Source organism: Pogonomyrmex barbatus, unplaced genomic scaffold (assembly GCF_055798465.1).
Source record: "Pogonomyrmex barbatus isolate J1 unplaced genomic scaffold, ASM5579846v1 scaffold2, whole genome shotgun sequence".
Classification (NCBI taxonomy): Eukaryota; Metazoa; Arthropoda; class Insecta; order Hymenoptera; family Formicidae; genus Pogonomyrmex; species Pogonomyrmex barbatus.
This window is the reverse complement of record NW_028297116.1, coordinates 21,566,184-21,575,814: the sequence shown is the minus strand read 5'-3', so window position 1 is coordinate 21,575,814 and position 9,631 is coordinate 21,566,184. Positions and strand designations below refer to the sequence as shown.

Below are 9,631 nucleotides of genomic sequence, written 5' to 3'. Positions count from 1 at the left end.
TAAAACTTACCTTGATACGTTTCACCGGCCTGAGAGGCAGAGGGCTGACGATACAGTCGAATGCGTCGAATGTGATCGCTCTCTTGGCATTCGGCTTCCGTTGTACGGACATAAAGTCGTGGGGAGTCTGGAAAGGATAGACACACTAGCTACAGCCGGCGAATAAGAGACATTCTTAGAAAAATAGTTTCATATTTCGAAAAGTAAATCGAAGGAGACGAGAGAGGAGAAGAAGGAGCAATTAGAGATTATGAGTAATTGATCGGATAAGACAGAGATCCAAGTTTACATTTTCTGAGGAATCAAGGAATTACAACATTCTTGCATGTGTATGTTCTCCTCTCATCTTCAATGTACTTTAAAAAGAGAAAATAAGAGAAAGAGAAAAAGACTACCCACAATTTGTGGAATGACTAGGCTCTTAGGTAAGGACATAAATATTTTCATACTGAACTAATTCTGGGCAAGGATTTTTATTTGTATACTGTTCCCTGCTTAAGAGCTAGGAATTTCATCGAAACATATCCTCAGGCACTCGTCAAACAATCAAATCGTAATTCAGAAATTACAAGGAAAGTGGAAGAAGTCTCTCGGTTCTTTTGAAAAACAAATTTTTCAGAAAAAATGGATGGAAACCGTAGCACTTTACCTCAATAAGAAATGTTCGCATAAAAAAGGAAAAAAAATATTAGGCCTTTCACATTTTAGATACGCGCCGTATACAAAAGTTGCTTTCGACTGAATATCCCGTATAAATATCTTTGGATGGGAAAAGATTGAGGTACTTTGGTACGCTAGGCCAGGCCTGTATAAGAATTTTAGTTAGTGTACGCAATTTATTAGTTAGTGTACGTAATTAACATGCGACAACTCAATATATTATAAAAAAAAGAAAAAAAAACAAATACGTATAAATAATAAATATTTACATATGTTTTCTATATTAATAAAAATATTTAAAAAAACATTACGCTCGTGCACAAATTTTATACCTAGGATTCGCTTTAGGATAAAGGATTGACATGGAATGGATGTTAACATGTTCGAAATGACAAAATTAATTCAGGATAAATCATGCGATATCCTTTTTCCAACGTTAATGTGTATTTTGCAAGCAACGTTATCAATATATTAGTCATTCGCGATTTATCTCTCATTAGAATCCATCTTCAGCAGAGTTAATAAGACTGAAGCAAAACAAAAACGAAACAAAATCGGTCACCTGCCGATTACATATATGTACAAGATTAAAATGTAATAACTAATAATTTAATTTTCTGAAAGATATAAATATGATCATAATTTATAAAACCGACAAATGTCTATGTCGCATAAAGAAATGCGCATAAATAAATTCAAGTGTTTTTTTTTCTCTATTGATCATAGCGTCATCAAATAACGTACGTTTCTCATGTTACATTACATAAAAATTAATACTTATAAAGTTAGTAAAGTTTTAAAATAAAAAAAATAAAATTAATAAGAATATTAAATAAACATAAATAATTAACGGCCAAAGTGTCGATGTGTCACCGATATAAGTTTCAATAAATAAATCGAATTGATCTTAATCTTAGTTATTATACATGATATTATATCTAAAATTAACAAAAATGATAATCTTTGGATTGGGCGACGAAACGAATACAAATAGCAAAAGAAGAAAAAACAAAATAGAAAACTATCGATACCTATGCTAGATTGGATTTTGTCCTCAAAACAACGAATAGGAAGCATTAAATAAATAAGATGTGAGGATGCAGGCAAAAATTTAAGTACAAAGACAGCGTTAAGAGAAAAGTTAGAAGGCCGGCTAGCGTGTCTAAGGACGGTTGGTACGAGAATAGAACCAGGAAAGGGCGGGTTGATTATGAATCTGACTTTGATTTTGAGAACGTTGTTGTTCTACCTTTGTGGGACTAGTTCCTGCTGTCAAGAAACTATCTTCCAGCGCCATAGATGCAGGCGAAAATAACGTAGAAGCATCCAAACTTTTACTCTACAAAAGAAAAAACAGGAATATAGTTACCTGTCACAAATTTCTTGAGATTTATTAATGCGTTCAACGTAAAAATTGAAACATCATTATATTGAACTTGTATATTACCGATGAAATTATAACTGATGTTCATTTCTGAATTTATCAAATCATCAAATACATTTTGTTTAAACTAATATTTAATAGCTTTTGTCATTGAACGCAATATGATTTATCTCAAGTAATTATCTGAAACATACTGGCGTCTCCACAAGAAAACTCATGTCGGAGCTGTCCTGTGCCCAAGCTTGAGAAAGAGCCTTGCGCGCGCGCTTTCCTCCTGGTGCACTGTTCTCTTTACCGCGTCTTCGTATCATGCTACTATAACCTGAGTCTTGCTCATGAATCGCACTCGTTCCAACTAGACTCTCGCGGTCGGTCTCCTGTTTTATTATCTCGGTCAGAGCATCCAGACGACTAGGAGTAGCAGGCAACTGTGCCGCTCCGGTTCGTCGCTCGAGCTCGGCCAAAGCGTTTTTAAATGGCGTCGGTGTTCTTGGTGTATTACCGTCTATAAAAATGATAACAATAAAAAATAATCCTAAAAAACCTAATAACTTTTTATAGAATGAATTTACTTTATAATATTACACGTGAACATTATCTTAAGAAATTGTATAATCCATAAAAAATTATAAATTATTTAATGTAGAGTATATGAGTGTTCTTGTAGAAAATATACCATTTTGACTTCGTCGGAAACCGGTAGGCTGCGGTGTTGTAAGCGGACCAGGACTGCTCGCTTTAGGGGTACTCGCGCGTGGCCAGGATGTCTCCGGACTGAGACTATTCAGGAATTGCGAAGGACTGAATGGAAGTTGCTTGATAGGAGTCGAAGGAGTAATGTTTCCCGTTTGCACTTGTTGACCCGTTACGATGTAATCCGACTGATTCGCATTGTCGGAAATGTCTATCCTCTGTAGCAAACTGTGCGCGTTTTTGCGTCTACGTAATATAGGTGGCGGACTGCTCTTCTTTTCCACATGCTGCTCAGGTATATCCTCCAAGTCCGGCATTGGTATCAATTTTATATCTGAACTCTTCGAACCAGTTTCGTTTTGTATTTGTTGCAGATTGAAATATCTACGAAAAAGAAAAGAAAGATAGTTAAAGACTATTCTTCATGATAAAATTTCACTTAGCCATTTATATTTATCTCAAAGATGATATACTTAGGTAACGACGAAACTGTTTCGATTTTCGCTCGCGACGATCTCTTGGACGGAAACGCGCATTTTTCGCTGTCCTGCGTATGTCTATTTAGTTGCAGCGCATCCTGGTATCCCCCTAGAGTTTGTTCCCAGCCTCTGACCCAATCCAATTGCTGGATGTTAAGAGTTTGCGAGTTATTCGCCGCTATCGTCGAACTATTGCCGCTAGTTGAGGCAACCTTCATCTGATTCTGGTCATCTTCCAGAAGAAGTGTATCGGTAATGCTTTGTGTACTTTTTCTCTTCCCTCTGCCTAAGTATAATAAGTTTCGGCCATTTCTTATCGTATTCTATCAAGGCTATCAAGTATTATGAATGGAAACGTTAAGTATAATTTAATAAAAAATATATTGTATATTATATATATATATATATATATTATTACGGTATTATTGCATATTAAATTTTATCATTGCACGTATTGTACCTTTAGTCGTAATTCTGCCTTCATCACCTTCATATTTCCGTCTCATCGTGCTGTTCCAATGATTCTTGATCGCATTATCAGTTCTGCCTGGTAAGAGTTTGGCGATCTTGGCCCATTGATTACCGACTCTACGATGAGCTTCGACAATTATTTTATCTTCAGCCTCCGTCCACGCACTTTTCTTTATCCCCGGATTCAAATGGTTGTGCCATCGTTCTCGGCACTGTTTGCCAATTCGGCCTTTAAGATGCCGCGCTATTAACGTCCACTTTTTCGGACCATATTTTTGTACAAGTTCAACCACTTTGTTATCTTCCTATAGAATTTGACAACATATATTAGTGAAATATATATATCCCAAAAAATACCTTAATAGAATTATAAATAAATTTTAATAATAAAAAAAAATCTAATCAGTTTTGAATTCCGGAAAGAAATGCGGTTTCAAAAAAAAAAAGTTATGCCCTAGGATATCCCGTACCTTCTATCGTCTAACATATAAATAATCTGTTTTGTTATAGGACGACATGTGAGTAGATATCAAGCAGGTATCTCAAGGAATACCAGTGGGAAACGCCATAATCACACGTACGCGCATTCGATTCCCGGAGCCGCATTACTTTGCCCTTGGCTGTTGCCAAGTGCATTGGCACGGCGACGCAGCATCACCGTGGCCCGAGCTTCTTCTTATTGCATACCCCACCGAGACGAGCGGCAAGCACAGAGAGTGCTGGGAGAGTCCGCGCGTCTGTATGCGATTCGCCTCGTGTAGGTGGTATGTGCAGTGCCGTATAACGACGCTACAATACCCAGCATTCGGCATCGAGAAACGGTGATACGACACAATCGTCTCGTGTTATTGATATCGCTCTATCTAATCGTCTAATGAGAATACAGAATAGATTGAACTTCGAAATTTAGATTTTTTTTTTATTATATTGATTTTTGTAAACGATTCAATAATTCCGAATCTGTCAAAAAGTCCCAATCTATGTGTAAATTGTGCTAAACGCGTATACATTCATAGTCGTTTATATCTAAGATTATCGATGACTGACGGAACTTGAGAAAAATTATGAAGCACGACGCTGGGGATCTTTAGCAACAAATGCCCACCTCCTTCGTCCACGGACCCTTGACCAGCTCCGGGTTCACGACCTTCGCCCACCTCTGTTGGCACTGCACGTCGCTCCGATCTGGAAACTGGCTGGCTATAATGTCCCATCGCAAACCAGTGCCGAGTTGTTCCGCGCCGCTTACTAGTTGCTTCAATAAAGCGTCCTGCAAGAGGAAAAGCTACAAATAAAAACGTGAAAATATTTTGTTCTGTTTTGCCTATGGCATTTTATTCGAGCGCCTTAATGGCATAAAACGAGGAAGGACGAGCGCATGAGAGATCGATCGATCCTCGGTAGGCTTTCCCACGTGTAGCCGTGTAAGTACACCCCTATGTTTCATGGGGTGACTGAGGCATCTGCCTCTCGGCACGGCGACGCAACTCGCTTGTAGAAAGTACGAAGGGTGGACATTTTTTTCGGGGGGATCCACACGCTCATTGTTTTCCCCTCGTCCTCTTGCCCCTCAACTTGCTATATGGAAGCGATATGGTAGCCGATATTTATACGCTTGGCGTATAAAAACATAAAGCCGAAATCAAATTTAGAAGATCCGCTGAGGGGAAGAAAATTTAATTTTGTTGTAATAAAAAAATACATAGATATTAAATATCTAAAATTTTGTCTCTACAGATCGATTAATTCACTACAGATTAACATGACAAAAAATATCTGTGATAAATAATACTTATCAACTGGGATATTAAATAGCTTGATGATAAAACAGTCATTTGTTAAGCAAAAGATCCGAATTTAGTCCTTCGGTCTCGCATTAAGTAAGATATTTTGAGAAAAAAAATATTATTCCGCTGTGATAAGCCAAAGATATAAAATACTAAATGAGTGAATAAATCATAATATTGTGTTCTCTGAAAGGACAATATGAAGAAAATTGAACTTAAAATTATTTAATTACAAATAACGAACTTACTTCTTCTTTGGTCCATCGTCCTTTATTTATGTGTTTCCCTTGTCCGTAATTTGTGACAGTAATGGGAACTTGATTTTCCGCTTGATTTTGTGCTTGATTAACTGCTTGGCTAACTAACGTGCTGTACTCGTTGTCAGATTCTCCGCCGCTGCTAGAATCGTAACCAGATCGAGAGCTGGAATGACAAGTAACAATCGTGGCCGTGAGATAACTTGTGTCAAATGAATACTATAGACAAAATTAATATTTAATGAATAATTCTTCAAATATACAGCAAATTACAAACATCTCTAAATATTGATTAATTGCAAAAGCCTTAAAACGCAATTGTAATATTTGATTTGCTCCTGTTGCCAAATGTAAATAATTGTAACAATAACAATCGATAATCTCGATATTTTTATTAAAAAAAATATCGCCATTAAATTTACAAAATTATATTTAGATTTTAATTTGAGAATGTTCGTTAAGAAAGAGAAAGTAGGAAACTAGATTTTGTCGAAGCTCCTTCCTAAACGTATATCGCTAATAATATGGTGGATCCAAGGAAAACGAGAGGCTTCCTTCCCGTAACGTTATTTATAATCACTCGCGCGAATCAGGACTCTACGATGACAAAACTCAAATACGGAAGTTTTAACGAACATGTATATCTTCTATCTGCCGGGAAGTAACGGCTGAGACGAGACGGGAAATCACGGGTGAGTGAGTATCCTTCCTGCCCCGAGTCTTCCTCCCTTTTTCCTTTCTTTTTTTTTTTTGTCGTGCAACTTTTATCGTCGCCGTTCTCTCCTAATTTCGCCACTACTACGGGATTCGGGAAGCAACTCTGACCGCGAAAACCCCGGTTTTTGCGGTCACGAGCGACTTGATCTTCCCTCGCTTTGGAACTTCCTGTCACGTTTTGTGCGCAGGTAATTGGAGCACTTCCTTATTAGGACATCCTCCCCCAACTACCCTCCCCGATTAATTTCAGAAGTTCATTCCCTACGTTAGAAGTTATAGAAGATTAACGACGCGCATTATGATTAATAATTTAACTTTGTTTTAAAAAAACTACCCTTATCCTTTGTTTTTACGTACGGAAAGAATAATTTTGCTGAAGTAATCTAAAAAATTAGCTAGATAATAAATCTGAAAATAATTTTATTGGTCCAACAAAATTGTCTTCAGATCTGACCAAATTTTTTTGAATATTTCAAATCATTAAAATCATTTTTTTTCTGTTACCAAAAAATATCTAGGATTTTTTGGGGAGGATTCAATATCCTGTATCTCGTATTATTACGTTGACAATTATAAATAATTAAAATTTCTGATTTTCCCTGGGATGTGAGTTTCGCAGAGGTAGACCTGCGCAGTGTCCGGCCGAATAACAATGCATCCGAGAACAGAAGGCGATATAGAATGCTCCTCTGTACGTGCAATCTGCTTCACCCTCGCCTTTTCCCCTTTCCCTCGCCCCTAACAGCTGCATACGCTGGGGAGAGTCCGGGGTGAGCGACTGAGGATATAGTTAGCTTATATGCAACGATAGCAACGTGGAGTACTCGCGGACGTATGCGTGCATCGTAAACATATGTGTGCTGCAGATGGCCCGGGGTTTCCTATCGCTCCTATTGCTTTGTGTATACCGGGCGCCATCGATCGAGGAGACATCTTCGCCCCCCTCCCCCCCTAATGGACCCCCATTTCAATCAGGTTCATCACAAATGTCATACGAGGGAAGAAAAATGTATATGCAGGAAGAACGATTTGTTGGACCATCTCAAAATTTGGCCAGATTCAGACCCAAAAATAATTCTTTTGGACCATCAAAATAAGGATAACGTTAAGCATAATGTTAATACAAAGATTTTTTCATATCGTACCAAAACGAATTTGGACGAATAATTATTTTGATGGCCTAATAAAATTATTTTCAGATCTGAATCTGACCTAATTTTTAAATATTTCAAATTATTTTTTCTGTGTTTACAAGGTGAAATTTGATGTAAAAGGTAATTTTTATTAAAAACAAAATTAACTTTTGCCATGATAATTAATTACGTGTAGAATACGCGTGACTTCGACTCCTATTTATTTAAAGTCGCACGGTTGCTGGGCACCGTAGACGATACAAGAGACGAAATTACGTCATCGCGAGCGGCCTAAACACCATGGAATGCAAACAGGCTAAAATAACATCACTCCCGTTTAATTACCAGTGAAAGAACCTCTTTCATAACGGCACGCCTATCTGCTATAAATGACTATTAATTTTCGAGAGATCTTAATCACATTGAGGAATGAAAAATTTCATTTTATCAAACATATCTCGATGGAAAAATCAGTCGTCAAAGTTTGTAAACCGACACTACAAAATGATCAGCACAACACACGGAATGATCAGTTAAGATATTAATTGTATGTCTCGTTTCGATTAATGATACAATCAATTTCATATATATATATGATAGATATCGATCGCATCATGTCTTGGCAATTTTTCTTAATTTGCGAGTATCATTTCTCTACAGGTGCACGTATATTTGTATATCAAGTAACTTCTTGAGAATATTTTAAGAACCTTGTACAGTCGTAAGAAAGTAAAAAGGGTGTGTCAATGCAATGGAATGTATCGACAAACCATAGAGGCAGTCAGAATAATATTAATGCTCGTTATGTATTTGTATACATTCTAAGTTTAATATTCTTCTTAACTCATTACAGAATGTTTCGTAGAACAATAAAAATTAATTTTGAGGACATAGAATTAGAGATAAACGAAGAAAATTCGTTCAGATAATTTGAATGATAATTTATCAGAAAGTCAAAGAGAATCTGAAATTTTTACAATATCTTCGTTATAAAGAAACTATATCCAATAATTCTTGTTAAGAGAATATTGTTAGGCAATTAGCACAAGAATTTTGCGGCAGGTTACGTAAAGACCCTCGTCTTCTCAGAATTTCTAACGGGCGTGCCATCCTTGAATTCCAATCCTTCAGGCACGTGCAATGTTTAGAAAAGACTTCCACATTCTTCATCATTCGCGAAAATACATCGGAAGATACATCGTAGCTTCTACGAAGAGAAACGATCTTGGAAATCTTTAAATAATTGAAAGTTCCTTTTGTATTATAGTATTCGCATTGCATAAAGAATTTTTGTGACAAAAGTTACCACTACTATTCGTCGATGACGTTACTGAAAAATTACTGTAATATTCGAATAATATTAGAAGAATTCTTGAAAAGCGAGAAGTTAAATGACAAGACAATGATAATGACAATTCTTTCATCCTTCCATTATTTCAATAAATTAGCAAATAAAATATCCGGGTAAACTTATATGTGACTTTTGCTCGAGTGGCGACAAGCAGGTGTCGCCAACAGCTGCTTACTTGTCTAGGAAGATAAACGGCATATCTTTTGTCACCGTGCAAAAATTATTTTCATTAAGAGCTTCTTTAATATACAATTAACTTTAATATACATAAAGTATATTCATTAAGATATATATAACAAAGACTACAAAAATTAGCTTTTAATTCAAAATAAAGATAACCATTTATTCGATGAATAAGATCCGGCAATTCTTCATAGAGCTCATTATTTATTTTTTGTTAATCAACGAATAAATTTCTAGATAGAAAAATAATATATAATAAAATTAAGTTGAGTAGAGGGTTTTCCGGGATACAAGTCAGGCAAACCTTTCCGAATGAAAGCGAAAGGCAAGCGATTTTTATGGGGGGCACCGACGGACGTCGGTAAATTTTAGAGACAATAAAACGATATCGCGGGACCGGACGATCTGACTTTTCGTGAGAACGGGAAAGAAAGCCCTGGTACCGTGCGTGCCGAGCTATGGACATCTGCCAAAGTTCCGAACTTTCCCCTCTTTTTCGTGCGCACTTCTTCCGTT

At 36.6% G+C, this 9,631-nt stretch overlaps 1 protein-coding gene across 2 annotated transcripts in view; it reads right to left on the bottom strand.

Moving 5' to 3' along the window:
* Myb (proto-oncogene like protein Myb) overlaps nucleotides 1-9,631 on the bottom strand; it is a 28,647-nt gene that overhangs the window by 2,105 nt on the left and 16,911 nt on the right. For both annotated transcript variants that reach the window (XM_011643716.3, XM_011643715.2), the window contains exons 2-9: nucleotides 5,723-5,897; nucleotides 4,793-4,957; nucleotides 3,677-3,992; nucleotides 3,211-3,502; nucleotides 2,721-3,121; nucleotides 2,239-2,549; nucleotides 1,910-1,999; nucleotides 11-127 (exon numbers count right to left, since the gene is read on the bottom strand). In XM_011643716.3, coding sequence (XP_011642018.2) covers nucleotides 11-127; nucleotides 1,910-1,999; nucleotides 2,239-2,549; nucleotides 2,721-3,121; nucleotides 3,211-3,502; nucleotides 3,677-3,992; nucleotides 4,793-4,957; nucleotides 5,723-5,897 — 1,867 coding nt within the window. The remainder of the gene's footprint in view (nucleotides 1-10; nucleotides 128-1,909; nucleotides 2,000-2,238; nucleotides 2,550-2,720; nucleotides 3,122-3,210; nucleotides 3,503-3,676; nucleotides 3,993-4,792; nucleotides 4,958-5,722; nucleotides 5,898-9,631) is intronic.